At 51.6% G+C, this 20914-nt stretch overlaps 1 protein-coding gene across 3 annotated transcripts in view; it reads left to right on the top strand.

Annotated features, from left to right (window-relative positions):
- Positions 1-12750: 12750 nt before the first annotated feature.
- Positions 12751-20914, top strand: part of PDE6B (phosphodiesterase 6B) — a 34914-nt gene continuing 26750 nt past the window's right edge. Inside the window, exons 1-3 of one of the 3 annotated variants that reach the window (XR_002156646.2) lie at positions 12751-13370; positions 17589-17741; positions 18046-18135. Coding sequence is in view for 2 of the 3 variants with exons in the window: in XM_003985610.4 (XP_003985659.2) it covers positions 12831-13370; positions 17589-17741; positions 18046-18135 (783 nt within the window). In the remaining variant the exon portion in view is untranslated. Of the gene's footprint in view, positions 13371-16295; positions 16574-17588; positions 17742-18045; positions 18136-20914 lie in introns of those variants that run through there. The other 2 variants (XM_003985610.4, XM_019829878.2) reach the window with 2 other exon arrangements.

Here is a 20914-nt window from a genome sequence, read left to right as displayed (position 1 = left end):
CTTGGCTCCACTCTCAGACTTTCCTTCCCCCAAACAGCTGCAGTTGGGGTAGGTCCAGAAGAAGGAAAGAACTGTGATTCCGCAACATGGGCCAGGAGCTCCCTTCTGCACCTGTAGCAGTTGCTGGGAAACATTCATCATGGCTCAGAGCTGGTCCCCAACCAGTCTGGCCAGAAGGCTGAGGCTCAGACCAGGCAAACTGTGGCCCTTGGGCCCAACCTGGCCCACCACTTATGGGAGTCATCTAGGACTGCCTTAACCAAGTACACAAAGTGGAAGCTTACAACAACAGACATTTGTTGTCTCTCAGTTCTGAATCAAGACCAGAAGTCCAAGATCAAGAGCAGGTTCCCTCTGGGGGCTATGAGGGGAATCCACTCCAGGCCTCTCTCCAGCCTCTATGGTGGTTCAGGCAATCCCCGGTGTCTCTTGGCTTGTAGACCACCCCTCCAATCTCTGCTTCCACCCTCAAATGGCCTTTTCCTCTATGCCTCTTCTTATAAAGACACCAGTGGTTGGATCTGGGGCCCACTCTAATCCAGTGTGGCCTTGTTTTCAATTGGTTACATCTGCAAAGACCTCATTTCCAGGTAAGATCACATTCACAAATTCCAAGTTAAAAAGCAAAAGGCACAAGTTAATTCACCACAGCTACCTTTGTTGTAGTTTTTTTAATATTTTATTCATTTTTGAGAGAGAGAGAGAGAGAGAGAGAGAGAGAGAGAGAGAGCACCAGTGGGGGAGGGACAGAGAGAGAGAGAGAGGGAGACACAGAATCCGAAGCAGGCTCCAGGCTCTGAGCTGTCAGCACAGAACCCAATGCGGGACTCGAACCCACGAGCTGTGAGATCATGACCTGAGCCGAAGTCAGATGCTCAACCGACTGAGCCACCCAGGCGCCCCATCTTTGTTATAGTTTTGAAAAGGAAAGACAAGCAAACCCCTGTGGTATGGAGGTGTCGCCCTCTCCCACTGCCCTCTCCTCTCTGAGCACTTATCCCAGGAGGCCGCCGCTGGCAGTCACAGCTATTGGTTGGGTGAAGTGAAACCACTGAAGTTCTGTAGGCTTGAGAAACTCCACCTCTTCTGCCCTCTTCCCCTGGATGCGAATCTGGTAATAGCCCGAGCAAGTGCTCTGGCCACCCGGCCAGCACACGAGACCTCTGTTCTCATGGAGTGCCATCGGCAACAAGGGGGGACCTCAGGGCTCCTCCATCCACTCTCCCGCCTGTTCCAGAATGGGGCAGAGAACAGGGCATCACTTATTCTTCTTCAGATCACAAACAGAAACATCCTAAATGTCCGTGGAAAGGAGATTAAATAAGCTATGGAAACTACATAATAGAATTCTGTGCAGTCACTGAAACACGTGATGGGCAGGCTACGAAACGTCGTGTGTCCTGTGGTTTCATCACAGAACGATTCACATCGACATGCGTGCAAAGAAGGGGCAGTCTGGAGAGATCTGACACCATCAATACGCGTGAAGCTCTTGGGGTGGAAATGGCATTGGTGAGTGAGGTGTGCATCTCCTACCACAGACCCTTGACCTCTTTGCGGCAGGTGGAAGCATGATTCTGTCTCTGCATCTCTAGCTCTCCAACGACTCATGCTTTCCTATGTGGCTTCTACGTGTTCTATTTCGAAGGGAAAATTGCATCCTATTTGGTGGTGATATGCTGGGCACATTGTGTCAGACTCACCCAGGCCCTCGCCTCTGGTCCACCTCAGCCACCTCCGACTGGCCCACTGGGCCCACCTGGTGCTGACCAATCTCTTGCCCAGGGAGGCCACCTTCCCCCCCTCCCCCGCCTTAGCAGGCTTCTGCTGCTTCTGGCTGGGATGAAACACCACCCTCTCATTTTCTGGATGGCTGCCCAAGGGGGTGGGAGTACCCCCTGCAGGTGTGGAGAGCTCCTTCCCCATGGGTAAACTGACCAGTGCCAAGCAGGAGACTGGACAGAGTAGAGAAAAATTCCCCTCCTTCTGCAGCTATTCTGAGGTGTGGTTTCTCTGCAAGCCTGCTGAGCTCCTAGGGTCCTCGAGAGCCAGGGCTCAGGGTGCTAGTGTGGATTTGCCCCAATCCTCCCCAACTCACTTTGTACCCACCCCCATTGCTACCTGGGATTGAATCACCTTTACAAAGTATTCACACTGTGACACCTAGGGGGTTCAGTCAGTTAAGCATCCGACTTCGGCTCAGCTCATGATCTCATGGTTTGTGACTTCAAGCCTCACATCAGGCTCTGTGCTGACAACTCAGAGCCTGCAGCTTGCTTCAGATTCTCTCTCTCTCTCTTTCTCTCTCTCTCTCTCTCTCTCTCTCTCTCTCTCTCCCTCTCCCCTGATCACACTGTGTCTCTCTCTCCTTCAAAACTAAATAAACATTAAAAAAAAATTTAGGGGTGCCTGGGTGGCTGTCGGTTGAGCGTCTGACTTCGGCTCAGGTCACGATCTCACAGTTTGTGAGTTCGAGCCCCGCATCGGGCTCTGTGCTGACAGCTGGGAGCCTGGAGCCTGCTTCGGATTCTGTGTCTCCCTCTCTCTCTCTGCCCCTTTGCCGCTCATGCTCTGTCTCTCTCTGTCTCTCAAAAATGAATAAACGTTAAAAAAAAATTTTTTTTTAATTTTAAGCATTCACACTTTATCCATGCCCCAGGCTCTGTTTTCTAGAGAATCCAGGAGTATAAGTTATATTTTCTGTATGCCCCAAAACTTAGTGGTTTAAATAATTTCATTTGTTCATGGTTCTGTGGGTCACTCACTTGGGTTGGGCTCAGTTGGGCAGTTTTTCTGCCAGTCTTGCCAGAGGTCACATTGTAGCCTGGTCAATGGGCAGTCGGCCTAAGATGACCTTTCTCATAAGTCTGGAAGGTGAAGGCAGCCCGTGGCTGGTTGGACTAGGAGACCTCAGCTACTGCCACAGCTTCTACCCTTCCCCTCCCTGACCTGCTGCCCCTGGGGGTGGGCTCACCAGGGGCAACCAGTCACAAAGCCCCCAAGTTGCTCTCTGAGGCACTCCAGATCCTGCTGGAATGAGGCAAGGGACGCCCAGATCATCAGAGGGATGTGTGTTCCACCTTCTGCCCCCACATCTGCCCTTAGTTTGTTCTCTGTATTTAAGAGCCTCTTATGGTTTGCCTCCTTCTCTGTTTGTATCTTATTTTTCCTTCCCTTCCTTATGTCCATCTGTTTTGTTTCTTAAATTCCGCCTATGAGTGAAATCATATATTGTCTTCCTCTGACTTACTTTGCTTAGCATAATCCACTCTATTCCATCCATGTTGTTGCAAATTTCAAGATTTTATTGTTTTTGATCCCCTGTTCCATTGTGTATATACACCACCTCTTCTTTATCCATTCATCAGTTGGTGGACATTTGGGGTCTTTCCATACTTTGGCTATTGTTGATAGTGCTGCTACAAACATTGGGTGCATGAGCCCCTTTGAATCAGGGTTAGGGTTAGGGTTAGGGTTAGCTAAAGAGACTTTTTTCCACTGGATACTCTTTCCTGCTTTGTCAAAGATTAGTTGGCCATACACTTGTGGGTCCAATTCTGGGTTCTCTATTCTATTCCATTGGTCTACGCATCTGTTTTTGTGCCAGAACCATAGTGTCTTGATGATCACAGCTTTGTAGTAAAGGCTAAAGTCTGGGATTGTGATGCCTCCCACTTTGGTTTTCTTCTTCAATATTACTTTGGCTATTCTGGGTCTTTTGTGGTTCCATACACATTTTAAGACTGTTTATTCTAGCTTTGAGAAGAATGCTGGTGCAATTCTGATTGGGATTGCACTGAATGTGTAGATTGCTTTTAATTTTTTTTATGTTTTTATTTTATTTTTGAGACAGAGAGAGAGAGCATGAGCAGGGGAGGGGCAGAGAGAGAGGGAGACACAGAATCCAAAGCAGTCTCCAGGCTCTGAGCTGTCAGCACAGAGCCCGGCGCAGGGCTTGAACTCACAGACTGTGAGATCATGACCTGAGCCTAAGTCGGACGCTCAACTGACTGAGCCACCCAGGCGCCCCATGCTTTTGACATTTTAACACTATTTATTCTTCCAATCCATGAGCATGGAATGTTTTTCCATTTCTTTGTGTCTTCTTCAACTTCTTTCATAACCTTTCTATAGTTTTTAGCATACAGATCTTTTACCTCTTTGGTTAGGTTTATTCCTAGACATCTTATGGTTTCTAGTGCAATTGTAAATGGGATCAATTCCTTGATTTCTCTTTCTGCTGTTTCATTATTGCTGTATAGAAATGCAACTGATTTCTGTACATTGATTTTATATCCTGCAACTTTAGTGAATTCACATATCAGTTCTAGCAGTTTTTTGGTGGAGTCTTTCAGGTTTCCAGGTAGAGTATCATGTCGTCTGCGAAGAGTGTGATATGCAGAAGAATGAAACTAGACCACTTTCTTACACCATACACAAAAATAAACTCAAATGGCATGAGAAACCTAAATGTGAGACAGGAAACTATTAAAATCCTAGAGGAGAAAACAGGCAGCGATGTCTCCCGATTTATCTTTGACTTATCTTTGCCAATTTGTATGCCTTTTATTTCTTTTTGTTGTCTAGTTGCTGAGGCTAAGACTTCCAACACTGTGTTGTGCAACAGTGATGAGAGTGGCCATCCCTGTCATGTTCCCGACCTTAGGGGGAAAGCTCTCACTTTTTCCCCATTGAAGATGGTGTTAACTGTGGGCCTTTCATATATGGCCTTTATGATTTATGTTCCTTCTATCCCTACTTTCTTGAGAGTTTTTATCAAGAAAGGATGCTGCATTTTGTCAAATGCTTTTTTTGCATCTATCAAAAGGATCATATGGTTCTTAACCTTTTTATTAATTTCGCATATCACATTCATTGATTTGCAAATATTGAGCCAGCATGGCAGTCCAGGAATAAATCCCGCTAGATCATGGTGAATGCTCCAATCAAAAGACACAGGATATCAGAACGGATAAAAAAACAAGATCCATCTATGCTGCCTACAAGAGACTCTTTTTTTTTATTATGAAATTTATTGTCAAACTGGTTTCTATACAACACCCAGTGCTCATCCCAAAAGGTGCCCTCAATACCCATCAACCACCCACCCCACCCTCCCACCCCCCATAAACCCTCAGTTTGTTCTCAGTTTTTAGGAGTCTCTTATGTTTTGGCTCCCTCCCTCTCTAACCATTTTTTTTCTTCCCCTCCCCCATGGTCTTCTGTTAAGTTTCTCAGGATCCACAAAGGAGTGAAAACATATGGAATCTGTCCTTCTCTATATGACTTATTTCACTTAGCATAACACTCTCCAGTTCCGTCCATGTTGCTACAAAAGGCCATATTTCATTCTTTCTCATTGCCACGTAGTATTACATTGTGTGTATAAACCACAATTTCTTTATCCATTCATCAGTTGATGGACATTTAGGCTCTTTCCATAATTTAGCTATTGTTGAGAGTGCTGCTATAAACATTGGGGTACAAGTGCCTGGGTACAAGTACCCTGTATCCCTTGGGTAAATTCCTAGCAGTGCTACTGCTGGGTCATAGGGTAGGTCTATTTTTAATTTTTTGAGGAAACTCCACAGTTTTCCAGAGTGGCTGCACCAGTTTGCATTCCCACCAACAGTGCAAGAGGGTTCCCATTTCTCCACATCTTCTCCAGCATCTATAGTCTCCTGTTTTGTTCATTTTAGCCACTCTGACGGCGTGAGGTGATATCTGAGTGTGGTTTTGATTTGTATTTCCCTGATGAGGAGCGACATTGAGCATCTTTTCATGTGCCTGTTGGCCATCTGGATGTCTTCTTTAGAGAAGTGTCTATTCATGTTTTCTGCCCATTTCTTTACTGGATTATTTGTTTTTTGGGTGTGGAGTTTGGTGAGCTCTTTATAGATTTTGGATACTAGCCCTTTGTCCAATATGTCATTTGCAAATATCTTTTCCCATTCCATTGGTTGCATTTTAGTTTTGTTGATTGCTTCCTTTGCTGTGCAGAAGCTTTTTATCTTCATGAGGTCCCAATAGTTCATTTTTGCTTTTAATTCCCTTGCCTTTGGGGATGTGTCAAGTAAGAAATTGCTGTGGCTGAGGTCAGAGAGGTTTTTCCCTGCTTTCTCCTCTAGGGTTTTGATGGTTTCCTGTCTCACATTTAGGTCCTTTATCCATTTTGAGTTTGTTTTTGTGAATGGTGTAAGAAAGTGGTCTAGTTTCATCCTTCTGCATGTTGCTGTCCAGTTCTCCCAGAACCATTTGTTAAAGACACTGTCTTTTTTCCATTGGATATTCTTTCCTGCTTAGTCAAAGATTAGTTGGACATACTTAAATTGAAGAAGATATAAAGAAATGGAAAAACATTCCATGCTCATGGATTGGAAGAATAAATATTGTTAAAATGTCAATACTACCCAAAGCTATCTATACATTCAATGCAATCCCAATTAAAATTGCACCAGCATGCTTCTCGAAGCTAGAACAAGCAATCCTAAAATTTGTATGGAAGCACAAAAGGCCCCGAATAGCCAAAGTAATTTTGAGGAAGAAGACCAAAGCAGGAGGCATCACAATCCCAGACTTTAGCCTCTACTACAAAGCTGTAATCATCAAGACAGCATGGTATTGGCACAAAAACAGACACATAGACCAATGGAATAGAATAGAAACCCAAGAGACTCATTTTAGATCTAAACACATTTGCAGATTGAAAGTGAGGGGTTGGAAAACCATCTATCATGCTAGTGGAGGTCAAAAGAAAGCCAGAGTAGCCATACTTATATCAGACAAACTAGATTTTATTTTGCTTTTTAAGTTTATTTGTTTTGAAAGGGAAAGAGAGAGAGTGAGTGGGAGAGGGGCATAGAGAGAGGATCCCAAGCAATTTCTACTCTGTCAGCACAGAGCCCAATGAGGGGCTTAATACCATGAACCGCTGAGCTGAAATCAAGAGTTGCATGCTTAACCGACTGAGCCACCCAGGCACCCCAGACAAACTAGATATTTTTTTTAAAAAATCAACATTTATTTTTGAGAGAGAGAGAGAGAGAGTGCAGGGGAGAGACAGAGAGAGAGGAAGACACAGAATCCAAAACAGGCTCCAGGCTCTGAGCCATCAGCAGAGAGCTCAATACAGGGCTTGAACTCACAAGCCGTGAGATCATGACCTGAGCCAGAGTCAGACACTTAACCAATTGAGCCACCCAGGAGCCCCATGTCAGACAAACTAGATTTTTTTAATTTATTTATTTTGAGAGAGAGAGAGAGAGCATGAGCGAGGGAGGGGCAGAGGGAGAGGATCCCAAGCATGTTCCACACTGTCAGCACAGAGCCCATTGTGGGGTTCAGTACCACGAACCATGAGATCATGACCTGAGCCAGAACCAAGAGTTGCATGCTTAACTGCCTAAGCCACCCAGGCACCCCAGACAAACTAGATTTTAAAATAAAGACTGTAACAAGAGATGAAGAAGAGCATTACATCATAATTAAGGAGTCTATCCATCAAGAAGACCTAACAATTGTAAACATTTATGCTCCAAATGTGAAAGCACCCAAATATACAAATCAATTAATAACAAACATAAAAAAAACTCATTGATAATAATACCATAGTAGTAGGAGACTTTAATACCCCACTTACAACAATGGACAGATAATCTAAACAGAAAATCAGCAAGGAAACAACTGTGAAAGACACACTGAACCAGATGGACTTAGCAGATATATTCAGAACATTTCATGTTAAAGTAGCAGAATACACATTCTTCTCAAGTGCACATGAAGCATTCTTCAGAATAAATCACACACTGGGTCACAAAGCAACCCTTAGCACATACAAAAAGATTAAGATCACACCATGAGTATTTTCAGATCCAGTGCTGTGAAGCTTGAAGTCAACCACAAGAAAAAATTTAGAAAGTCCTCAAATACATGGAGGTTAAAGAACATCCTACTAAACAATGAACAGGTTAACCAAGAGATTAAGGGAGAAATAAAATACATGGAAGCCAATGAAAATGAAAACACGATGGCCCAAACTCTTTGGGATGAAGCAAAGGCTGTCCTAAGAGGAAAATACGTTGCAATTCAGGCCTATCTCAAGAAGCAAGAAAGGTCCCAAATACACAACCATCCTAACCTTACACATGAAGAAGCTAGAAAATGAGCAGCAAATAAAGTCTAAAGCCAGCAGAAGGGGAATAATAAAGATTAAAGCAGAAATAAATGATATAGAAACAACAACAACAAAAACAGTAAACAGATCAATGAAATTAAAAGCTGGTTTTTTGAAAGAATAAACAAAATTGATCACCCCCTAGCCAGACTTATCAAAAAGAAAAGAGAGAGGACCCAAGTAGACAAAATCACGAATGAAAGAGGAGAGATCACAACCGACACCACGGAAATTCAAGCAATTATAAGAGAATACTATGAAAAATTACATGCCAACGAACTGGGCAATCTGGAAGAAATGGACAAATTTCTAGAAATTCACACACTACCGAAACTTAAACGAGAAGAAACAGAAAACTTGAACAGACCTGTAACCTGCAAAGAAATTGAATCAATTATCAAACATCTCCCAACAAACAAGAGTACAGGGCCAGATGGCTTCCTAGGGGAGTTCTACCAGACATTTAAAGCAGAGATAATACCTATTCCTCTCAAACTGTTCCAAAAAGTAGAAATGGAAGAAAAGCTTCCAAACAGCCAGCATTACCTTGATTCCAAAACCAGACAAAGACCAGTAAAAAGGAGAATTATAGGCCAATATCCCTGATGAATCTGGATGCAAAAATTCTCAACAAGACACTAGCAAATTAAATTAACAGTACATTAAAAGATTCACTCACCATGGTCCAACACGGTTCTTACCCAAGGTTTGCCCCCCACCCCAGGCCAGCACGTACCCCAGACAGGTGGCTTCAACAGCCCCTCCTCCCACTGTCTCCAGCTTTGCACGTCTCCCTCTGTACCCCCTCTACTTAGGCCTCCATCATCTCCCACACCCCATCCCACCCTTCTCCCCCTGCTCATGCAGGGATGGGGTACTCTGCAGCCTGCTGTCAACAGGATGTGCTAATGCCCATACCACATGCTTTACATCACCCTTTCTCACCCCCCCCAAAAAACATGGCAAGATCCTGTTGGCCAGGAGCCAAACAGGAGCCCAAAGAAGCTGAGACACTGCCCTGAGGTAAGGCAACAGGTGAGAGCAGAGGATAGAGCCAGGGTTGGGGTGCAAGCCCACCTTCAGCTCACACGATGCCCCAGGCCCCACCCTGGAGTCAGAGTCTGAGGCATCTCCCTGCTCAGCCCACCCCCCACTTTGCCATCTGTCCTTTCCCAGTGGCGACCCAGCCAGGTAACACATCTCCCGTCGTCCCTCCGGCAAAACTCACCCTGTGGACACTCAGGTGCCTCGAGGATATGTCCATTTCTGCACTGCATTACACTTCTGCACTGGAAATGTAATGAGATTTCTGAGTGTGAACTCTGATTTTCACATCCCTGCCATCCCTCTTGACTGGTTAATTTTAATCTCAGAGCATAATGCTCCTTATGAAATTGCATCCTCCCCACAGTTTGGGACAAGACACTGGAGTTCTCTTCATGGAATAGCTATTTAAGACATATTCCTTGTTATAAATGGCTCCCGGGGTGTACTTGGTAATTCTGAGATTCCACATTATGATGAAGTCAAATTAACAGGAACCTAGAGAGCCCGTTTGTCTTCGAACATCTCCCACGTCCATTTGTGGAGAGCTTACCCGTTGTGTCGGATGGGCCCTTGCACACGGGTGTACATCACAGGGGTATCCACAGGCCCGCCTCACGGGTATACCTCACCGGTGCGCCTCTCAGGTGTGCTCTGCAGGGGTGCGTCACAGGCGTCACTGACGGCTACCTCTCGGGCTCACCTTCAGGCATACCTCACAGATGCACCTCGCAGACATTCATCGCAAGAGCATCTCGAAGGTGTGCTCACAGGCACAGCCCACAGGTGTACCTCAGGCACAAGCGCCCCTCCCAGGTGAGCTCACAGGTGTATTTCATAGGCTTGTCTCGTGAGTCTGTCTCCAACCGAATCAAGAGCCCACCCTTTCAGGGCTGTGCAGTGGCCCCAGGTAACATCAGTGGGTGTGTCAGAAAGTGAGACGAGGGAGGGCAGGAGCCAACCCAGAATGTGTTGCTGAGCAGTTGTCCTGGGGCCCCCAAGGTGGGCAGCTGGGGTATTTGCACACAACCCCGTGAGTCACAGGTCAAGGGCTTCTCCAGGGGCGTTAACTTCTGGTGCCTCTGGGCTCCCACACCTGCGAATACTGCAGGCTCAGGGGCAAGGAAACCCACAGGTGAAGTGACACAGGTACCACAGGGAAGGTGTGGTGGGCACACTGTGTAATGGAGGGTTGGAGCAGGGCTCACCTATGCTCTAGGCTCTCTTCTGCTCCAACCCACCACCCCAGGTTTCCTGCTAGTGCCCTGAGCTCCTCAGCCAGCCCCTCCTCTGCTCCCCACCCGTTCTGCCAGGAGCCCCCTCTGCTCCACCAACACTGAGTACATCGTGCCTCTGAGCCCATGGCCATGCCATTCCCACTGCTGCGACCCAGCCCTGCCGTTGCCAGACATAGATGCTTCCCCCACCGAAGGGCCTCCCCTGCCCCAGGCAGGTAAGCTGCACATCTACACCCCATTTCCTCAGCCCTGCAAGGAAGGAGCCAGCTGGCAGGAGCGGGGTGCAGAAGCAGGGAGGGTTGTGCAGCCCTGAGTGAGCCTCCGGACGGGGCGAGCCAAGGATTTGGGAAGCGTCCCCCACAAAGACTCTGCTGCCCTGGGCCTCTCGGCCAGATGGCTGCCTCATTGGCATGGCCCTCACATCAGGCGTAATTTGGACTGCAGCTCTGAGTGTCTGGAGACAATATGCCGGAAGGCTCTGGAAGCTGTCTGGGGACTGAATTCAGGGCAAGGTGACCCCCAACCCTGGCCCCAAATCCGAGCACCACAGCACCCCATCCACAGCACCTGCCTCCCTGCTCTCCCCCAGTCCCCAGGCAGAACTCACTATTTTTAGGAAAAGTGGGATGCTCAGAGCAGATCCCTGAAAGGAGTCTGCTGCATGACTAAGCACAGGCAGGAATGTCATAGCACAAGGGCCTGCGCCGGCGCTCGGCCAGCTGGGCCCATTGTGGCCAGCCCAGCTGCCAGGCGCCAGCCCAGAGCCCACGCGGAAGGTCCCCCGGAACCAAGGCTTGTGCTGAGAAAACGTGTCTGAGCCCAAGAAGTTCCCTGGCCCCACAATCACACATGCAGGCACACTCACACATGTGTGCATATATGCATGCTCCTACATGCACAAACACATTTTTGCCAGCTGAATGCAGTGAAATTCAGAAGCACACACAAATCCTGCATCCTGGTTAAAAGGTAACATGAGGGAATCTTAGGCCTTTTCCTCAGGCAAGGCCCCTGGTTCGTGATTCCTGGTCCTTGGCTTGGAGAGGCCTAAAGTTCTTCCAACAAAACCGTTCTGCCTCTGCCTTTGTGGACAGAAACGTGGCTGCTGCCTCAGAAGATGAGTCCAGAATGCCAGGTGCCCACCTGGCATACCTCATGGATGTACCTCACAGACATTCTGCTGGGTGATGTGCACAGCTGGTTCACACTGCGGACGTAGCTCCGACCCCCAACCTTCCAGCAGTCCCTGGGCATGCACACGAATGCACACTCATGCACGTGCACACCCAGCCCACATGCACACGCAGGCACACGCACGCCCAACACACCTGTACGTGCACACCCAGCGTGAACACACACACTCATGCGTATGCACACACATTGCACACCAGCAGCTGGAGAGTCAGACAGACACAGAACAAGCCACCCAGTTTGAATCCAACCTTTTTGTCACGTCATGGCCCACAAAGAAGCTAATCCCTGTATGGCACCCAGGCAGGTGGATAAGGAAAGAGGCTCTGCCTGCTGTCCAGGCACGCTGGTCACTCTTTGAGGCACAACCAGGAACAATCTCGTCTATAGAACATGGCAGTACCTGCAGTGTGGTTGTGGACTCTGTGAGGAGGGGGTCTGGCAGTTTGAATAAAGGTTGCCCGGTAAGTAGGAATTGGGCCAGGGAAAAAGATGTGTGGTGGGGGTTCACTGAGACTTCTAAGGGCACTAGCTCTTAACAGAGAAGCTCTGTTGTGCACCCAGGTGACCTATTCTCACATGCGAACCCCTCACCTGCAAGACCAAATGCCCAGGCCACCTCCTCACCATCAGAGAGAAAGGAAGGTCTCTGCAAACCCCCATCTTGTGGCCCGACCTCCACACTGGATGCCAGACCATCTTCCTCCCTTCTCCTCACTTCCTTCCATGAGGACGGAGCCATGGAGCTGCATTTGTTGACCTCTGGCACCATAGGAGGGTCCCCCTCTCCCTGCCTGGGGCCGGGCTGCAGTTCCCCGAGGGGGAGAGCTGGTGCCCCACCTCTCGAGCACACCCGAGCCCAGGTATGAGGGCCAGGAGATGTGGGGATGCCTGTTGGACCATCCAGAATTATCAGGCAATCCCCCAGGCAGAAAGGGTCACGGTGTTAAGTGGGATTACCCCTCTGGAGGATTAGGTGTGAGGGGCTCCTCCGGTGGAAGCCAACTCCCTACCCCCAGCTTCCCAGGACCCCTGCCACAGGCAGAAGCCCCTGAGCTCCCATCGTCACCCACCCCTGGGAAAATGAGACCAAGTCCAAGATCTAAGGCAAGGGGGGCAAGCGTGGGTGAGTCAGCTGGCGTCCTCCCAGTCCTCAGTAATCGTCATTAAGAAAGGCTTTGCTGATGACAGTGTTTGCTGGGAGTCTGTGTGTGCCTGGGGACCGGCCACGACTCCTGGACGGGCAGTGGGACACCATGAGCCTCAGCGGGGAGCAGGTGCAGCAGTTCCTTGACCAGAACCCCAGTTTCGCGGACGAGTACTTTGGGAAGAAGCTGAGCCCCGAGAATGTGGCTGGCGCCCACGAGGACGGACAGCCGGTGGACTGTGCCAGCTTCCGCGAGCTGTGCCAGGTGGAGGAGAGCACGGCCCTCTTTGAGCTGGTGCAGGACATGCAGGAGAGTGTGAACATGGAGCGGGTGGTCTTCAAGATCCTGCGACGCCTCTGCACCATCCTGCATGCCGACCGCTGCAGCCTCTTCATGTACCGCCAGCGCAACGGCGTGGCTGAGCTCGCCACGCGCCTCTTCAGCGTGCAGCCCGGCAGCGTCCTAGAGGACTGCCTGGTGCCCCCCGACTCTGAGATCGTCTTCCCACTGGACATTGGGGTTGTGGGCCACGTGGCTCAGACCAAGAAGATGGTGAACATCAAGGACGTGACGGAGGTGGGTTCTGGGCCACGACTGGTGCGGTTGGCGAGAGGTCCCTACCCGTCCCACGGCCAGCCTGCAGGCCATGTGGGGGCCTCTTCTTTTAGGAAGGCAGCCTGGGGCAGTGGGGCGAGTGGGGTGAGTGGGGTGGCTTGGTCCAGAGCTCACAGAAAGGAAGGAAGCCAGCCTTGAGGTGGCTGGGAGGGTGGCCCGGACAGGCCCTGCTGCCTCCCTGATGCATAGGCCCCTGCACAGGAGCTTGGGGGGGGAGGGGGTGGGGGAGAAGGGGTCAGAGCAGGGGGCTGTGCAAAGGCCCAGAAAGGAAGGGCCAGTTGACCCTGGAGCCTGGAACTCACAACCCCATAAGAGACCATGCTGCTTGCTCGCACAGGCAAGTTTGAGGGTTCGGGAGAAGCAGCAGGGAGACCAGGGCTGGTCCAGGCGGCGCAGAAAGGGTAGGCAGGAATTCATGTTGCTGAGAAACAGGACAGGCTCTTGTTGGGTGGGAAGGAGGGAGAGTGTGGGGCTAGCACAGCAGGAGGACAGGGGCCCTGGGGTGGAGGCCAGGGCGGGTGGCACTTGAGGGAAGGAGGTGCCTGTTGGACATGTGTGAGGGGCAAGGGCCTCCAATGTGGGCATGGGGTTGAGGAGCTCCTAGAAGGAGCAGGAAGAGGCCGCTGGGGCAGAATGGGAGCCACTGCCTTCTCCCCTCTTCTCCTTTTTCGCCTCTGAGAGGGGCAAGCAGGAGCCCTGAGCTGGACCAGCCTCTTCCACTTTCAGTGGAGGAATCTAGAGGGGGTTGCCCACCAGGGTGGGCTTCTCTCAAAACAGCTTCTGTCCCCTAGTTCCTGGAGGCGAGCAGACACGTGCACGTCCCCCCAGGTCCCTTGGGAAGGAAGTGGTGGCAATCCTCTTAAACTTATCTGCTCTAAACAACCCCAGGTCCAGCGACCTGAATATAGTAATCTCTGGGATTAGCTTCATCTCCACTCCCGTTTAAGAAATGGGTCACCCATGCATCAGAATATCAGGAGCCTGAATTAACAGGAAAATAAGGAATTCGGCAGTGGGGAAACGTGCGGGGGGCTTGCACTGAGTGACTTCCCCTGCTCCTTCTCTCTCTACATCTTGACCCCTCCCTTCTTGAGTCTGAGGCAGACCCCTCAGCCCCCAGGGGCCTGTCCTCCGACTGGCCTCCCAAGCCTGTGCTGGGTGAGGGTCTGGGTCAGGTGGCGTGGCCATCCTGGGTCCTGTGCCTCCTCTATCCCTGGGCCCTCGGCTTCTTCAGACCCTTCTGCCTCCATGAGGACAGCCTGCCCTAACCTGTCCCCCGGTGGGCCAGGGGCATAGCACTGGCCTCAATCTTCAGGGCTGTGCTGACTCTTCTTTATCTCAGACGCGGTAGAACTGAGAACAGAGCCCACATCAGCCAAAAAGCACACTTCCATTAAGTGTGTCACAAAGCTCCAAGCGTTGCCGATGTCAGGCTCCCAGACCCAGGTTGTCGTCACAGGGGATACTGAGACAGAGCCTTGCTCCGTCCGAGGCTCCAGCACCCTACTCGCAGGATGAGAAAAGCGTGGAGGCTGTTTGGGGAGGGTAGTGTGTGCCAGTGGGGCAGGGAACCCTTGCAGGCAGCCAGGACAGCCAGTGTGTGGTGGCAGGAGGACACCGCAGGGCTGCAACATCACCCCACCACTACTTTGCAGCTCCTAAGACCCCCAAGGGTTCATGGCAAGCAGCCAGGCAGAAGGGCCATGGTTCTGGGGCAGTCTCTGACTCCCCTCCAAAGAGCTGTGGGCCCAGAAACGGTCCATCACAAGGGTCCTGCGTATTGCCAAGGCATCCAGACCCCAGTTGGGGCAGCCAGCCGTTGGGGGGTCGAAGGAGGCTAGACTGGCATTAGGGGCACGGCTTTGTGGGGAAGGTCTAGGAGCCAGGCCAACTCTGAAGAGGGAGGAGGGCGACAGCACCAGGCCGGCAGTGCAGAACATGGATAGATGCTGCAGGAGAGCAACGAAGAGGGTCTGGGCAGTAGGGACAGGGTCGGGGGCACTTTCGAGCAGACACGGGACCCCTAGACCCACTGAGGCCGAGGGGGAGGGAGGTGCCAAGGAGACACCAAGTTCCCCTCCATGGGGTGGTGGGTGGCTTCCAACCCCTGGACTGGAAGCACGAGAGGGCAGACTTTTCGGGAATGAGGTTTAGGATGCCGTGGGGCTGGGGCTGCTCCTACTCTCACACTCTGCTACAGGAAGCTCTGGTTCCAGGGCTTCTGGGAGCCTGAGCATCGCCCCCTGCCCACAGTGTGGTAGGGGCTCTGAGTGAGGTGGGGTCTTCTTCAGCAGAGAAGCCGGAGTGGGAGCGTTGACATGGACACAGTGGAGAAGAAGACACAGGCAGGGAGCCTGATTGGCCACAGGGTACAAGGGTGTGGCACGCAGGTGACTCCAGCCCTGGGGTGACTCTGCTCAGACCGCACAGCTCTGGGCCAGAACCTTCCTGAGGCTCCCTTCACCTTGTACCTAGGGTGTTGTGGGAGCTGACGAGCTACCTGCAGGGACAAGGAGAGGCTACAGCCACGGGCGTCAGAGTTAGGGTCTCAGTGTGGCAGGAACAAGAGGGGGTGTTGGTACGGAGGGGGGCACCTGGGAGTGGGGGTGCTGCTATGGCGGGGGGCACCTGGGAGGAGGGGTGCTGGTGGGACCCCAGGTGGGAAGAGGGGAACACAGCTGAAGGGCAGGAAGGAAAGTCTGGGGCAGAGTCAAGGGCCTGCCAAGAGACCCAGCCGTGTGGCCAGGAAGGTAACCGGAGAGCTCACAAACACCAAGGATGGGAGCGTGAAAAGGGCCCTGAGCTCGTGCCTGTGCTGGGCCTGGGGTGAGGCGGAACACCCCCAGGGTTGTGTCACGGAACGCTGGTGCCACTCCCCATGCTGCTGCCACCTCCGGGGCTCAGTATTGATTTCCCTTTGTGGCTGCAGGTGACAGCTACCTCTCCAATCATCAGGCAGGAGAGGAACTGAGAAGATTGGTGCCAGACGCATGCACCTCTTCGCGAGAACATGGGATGTCCTCGTCCCCAGCAGGCTTCCTCTGACCTCCCATTGGCCTGAACTGTGGCCCAGCTGCCCATGCAAGGGAGTCTGGGCAGCGGACGCAGCGTCCTTGGGCCACATGAGGGCGGAGCCACAGAGAAGGCGCGGGAAGTCACATGGGGTCAGTGACTCCTCTGTCTGCCACAGGACCAACAGTCCTTGAGTAAACCCCAAAGAGCTCTTTTAACAAGTAACAATAACCAAATGTAGGGAGCGTTTACGGAGATTGCCTCGCTCAACCCAAGCTGACGGGTGAAGAGAGCAGCCCAGGGCTGTCCCACCCTTGCTGGAGGTGACACGGTGGCAAGCCCAGGCTCTGACCCAAGCAGTCCAACTCTGAGCCATCCACTGCAGCTCTGTGTCTGGTCACTTGGGCCTCATGTAAATAAATATGAGCACCAGGAAGTATGAGGGTAGAGCTGGAGTCACATCCACTCTGAAGGACAGTCCCAGTCACCTGGGGGACCTCATCCTGGTGACACTCCGTCACTTGTTCCCTGTGGGAAGTCCGTCAATCAGCTCCCAATCAAGGAGCGACCCGGTAGGGCAACCCTAAAGCTAGCGGGACTTACCCTGGGGGCCAGACACGGACACATGACTTATCATAGGGGCAACAGACCCCACGGAGCACCTGCTGGCTGGAGCATGACCCCAGAAGACTCCCAGGGGACCCTCCACCCCGACTCACACTCACCCTTTATTCAGCCAACACACTTTTTGGGAAGGAGCATGTGGGGGCTGGCCCAGAGGGAGGTGAAGGTAGGAGAGGGTGGCCTGATCTAGGAGGGGCTTTGGGACAGGTATCCAACAGACCTGCTTAACCGGATGACAGCAGGTGCGGAGGGACCCAGGCCTGCCACATCCAGGCTTGTGAGGGCTCAGCAGAGTCTATGATGGAGAGCTGGGGTAATTGGCTCCAAATCGAGGGATAGGGACTGCGCCAGGCTAGAGCCACAAGGACAGGCCACGGGCTACGTCTTCCTGTGCTGCCTGGGCTCCCGACGCCAGCACCTGGGTCTTAGCACTGGCCTGGGCAGTGGACTCTGTGCAGCTTAGGCCCGGCCTCCCCGGGGTCAGGGTGGGCCAGGTCCACAGACTGACTGCCTCTCTTTTCTCCCCTCTTGCTGCCTGCCCAGTGTCCCCACTTCAGCTCCTTCGCTGACGAGTTGACCGACTATGTGACAAAGAACATCCTGGCCACACCCATCATGAATGGCAAAGACGTCGTGGCCGTCATCATGGCCGTGAACAAGCTCGACGGCCCGTGCTTCACAAGCGAAGATGAAGATGTGAGTGTTGGGGGCCCTTGCGGGCATGGGTGCCTCCGTGTGTGGGCCACCCCGTCCCCAGGTCTGTCCTGTGCTGGCGGGGCGCGCATGTGTTCTCTTGGTGTCTGGGTGTAGACCTCCCCTCCTCTTAGCTCTGAGAGCTCGCGCATGTGTGTCTCCTGCACGTCATGGGCCTGCGTGCGTTGAGATCAGTGCCGCGTACGGGCCCTGCTCCGGGCAGCCGGGCGTCCCTGCACCCTTGCACACCCGAACGCCTTCTGAAAACTGGGGTTTTAAACTTCTGCTGTTATAATCCCCGTCTCAGGTTTTCCTGAAGTACCTGAATTTTGGCACGTTGAACCTGAAGATCTACCACCTGAGCTACCTGCACAACTGTGAGACACGCCGAGGCCAGGTACCCACGGGTGCGCCCGGCCAGGGCCATCCCGCCCAAGCCTCCCAGCCCTCCAAGATGTCCAAGTGTGTTCAGGTCCCCGTGCCAGTCTCTCTGGACAGAGACAGTGCGTGTCCAAGCTGGGCCAGTTCCAGAGCGCTCCAGGGAGTGTCCCATGGCTTTTGTGGTTGCGGTGTGATGCTGTGAGTGGGCCGGCTACAGCGAGGCAGTGTTGGGAAGCCGTCGTGAGGCTGGGACCCCAGAGAGGCTGGGTCTCTCATCCCGTCTGCCCACCCTGACTCTTCCCCAGCCCGGGCGGGTATGGGTGCCTGTGAATGCTGCAGGCACTCCTTAGAAGCTCCCTCAAACCCTCTGTGGCAGGAGCTGGGGCGGGAGAAGAATGGACAACAGCCACTCATTGCCTGAGTCTCCTGGTGGGTTCAGCCCTTGCTACACAGGATAGCAGTTGCTTCCAGGGCTAGAATCTGCTTCCCCCCAGCGAGGAGGGTGTGGGGCCTGATGCAAGCAAGGTGGGGCCTTGTGTTTCGGGAAGAGGTGCAGAGCTCACGGGCGCATGAGGTAGGTTCCCTCTGTGCCCTCCTGCCTCAGGCCCGGGCCCCCTGGAGCCCTGGGAGACAGTGAGTGGGCCTGGCAAGAGGACAGAAAGGCAGCTCCTGTCACTCCGGGCCTTGGGCTGGGAAAGCTGTATGAGACGTGGCCTTTAGGCTGAGCCTCAGAAGATGCTGAGGATGAACTGGTCACTCTAGGCCATCCCCACTGTCTGTTCTGTCTGCAAACGCTGGGTGCGTCCCGGGCACCTGCTGTAAACTTGCTTAAAATGATGAGAGGTTCCTGTGCTTCTCTCAGAAAGGTTGTCTGGGAGCCCCCTCCCGACCCACGAGCTACAGAAGGAGCAGCCTAGGCAGGTGGTCTGGGATCCCCTGAGGATCTTTTGGCCAGAGGCCAGCCCTATTGATGGAGAAGAAAAAAGCCTCTGAGAGAGACCTCCCACAGGCTATGGCCACATGGGGCTAGGGCCAAAGCCCAGGGGGACAAGGCTGGCCATCCTGGTTCTCCAGCATGTCTGTGCAGAGGGGGTGATGGGAGGATCCTCTGGTGAGGACAAGAGGGTGCCCTGGGCAGGAAGAAAAACATGGCCTGAGGCCTTAAAGGACATGATTGCTCAGTTGGGGGCTGGTCAGGCAGGGCACAGAGCAGGTGGGGGAACAGCTTAAAGGGCTGTGAGGCCGGCATGACACTGGCATCTAGAAAGGCCACCAGGTTGATGGTGCCCTTTGGAGGGAAATCGCTGTGAGCCCCACACTGTGGGAACAGGGGTTTGCACTGGAGATATGTCTCCCCTCGCCCATTTATTAAGTTATGCAATAATTTATTTTCATCAGTTCGGAGTCCTGAGTATTTTGATTACAACCCTAGTCAACTTTATTGATTTTGTTGTTCAATCTGTTCTGACTGTAGCCACTGGGAGCCTCTCAGTGAGCTCCTGTGCCATCTGACATAACCCATTGACCCCATTATTCTGGGGTGTTTTTGTTTGTTGGGTTGGTGGATGGGTAGGTTTCTTGGTTTGGCGGGGGGAGGGTTTGCACATCACTTTCTTTCTATTTTAATTTTTTTTTTTACATTTATTTATTTTTGAGAGACAGAGAGAGACAGAGCACAAGTGGGGGAGGAGCAGAGAGAACATCACTTACTTTCTGATGCTCCAGGGTCATTTGTATATTTCCTGTCCAGTACTGAAATCAGCAATTCCTCAAGGAGCCCTGGTTCCTTGTATTGGGGAATGTCTTAGAAACAAAGATCTGGGCACTGGGTGTGCTCATTGCTACTGGGGTGTCAGCTTCAAGGTCTGGTCAGCTGACAGAGTAAGGAAGTCTATGTGTGCATACTAGCCTGTGCATAGACACATCTACAAATATTTCTACATGTAACCATGAACCCATATTAAGTTAAACTTGAGTTCTTGCTGGCGTCCACAATGTAACCTGACACCACAAGGATGTTCTGGCCTCCCCCTCTTTCTGGTAAGCAAGTTTCCACTCTGACAGTGAGATACCTGGCTTCCGTCATCCACCACTCATTTACTTAATTGTTCAATTCTAGTGCATGTGCGCAGCAAGAACAGAATTGTTAACCCATGGGATACAACTTTACTAAGCAGAGGACAGTGTTTAGTCTTACAAGTCTCTGCTCATTTCCAAAAATACTTCCATCAGCACCTTTTCTCTGCCTCCTTCAGTGAGGTAATTTCAAGTGTTACAGTTTGATTTTCTTGTCAGAGTCTGCATTCTTTCATCCCCCCCCCCCCCCATCTGCTAAATGACTGTGCTATTGGCACACATTAAGGTTCATTCTTTGTGCTGTAAATTTCTACCGGTCTTAACAAATGCATCATGATAGTTATAAACTCTCACAGTATCATAAAGAATAATTTCACTGCCCTGAAAATCCCCTGTGTTCCACCGTTCACCTCTCTCTCCCCATCTCCACTGAACCACTGGCAACCACTGATCTTTTTACTGTCTCCACAGTTTTACCTCTTCCAGAATGTCATATAGTTAGAACCATGCGGTGTGTAGCTTTTCAGATTGGCTTCTTTCCCTTAGTAAAAGGCATTTAAGATTCCTCCACGTCTTGGGGCGCCTGGGGGGCTTAGTTGGTTAAGCGTCTGACTTAGGCTCAGGTCATGATCTCACGGTTTGTGAGTTTGAGCCCTATGTGGGGCTCTATGCTCCCAGCCCAGAGCCTGGAGCCTGCTTCAGATTCTGGGTCTCCCTTT

This window comes from Felis catus, chromosome B1 (genome assembly GCF_018350175.1).
Source record: "Felis catus isolate Fca126 chromosome B1, F.catus_Fca126_mat1.0, whole genome shotgun sequence".
Lineage (NCBI taxonomy): Eukaryota > Metazoa > Chordata > Mammalia > Carnivora > Felidae > Felis > Felis catus.
This window is presented reverse-complemented; position numbering and strand designations above follow the sequence as displayed.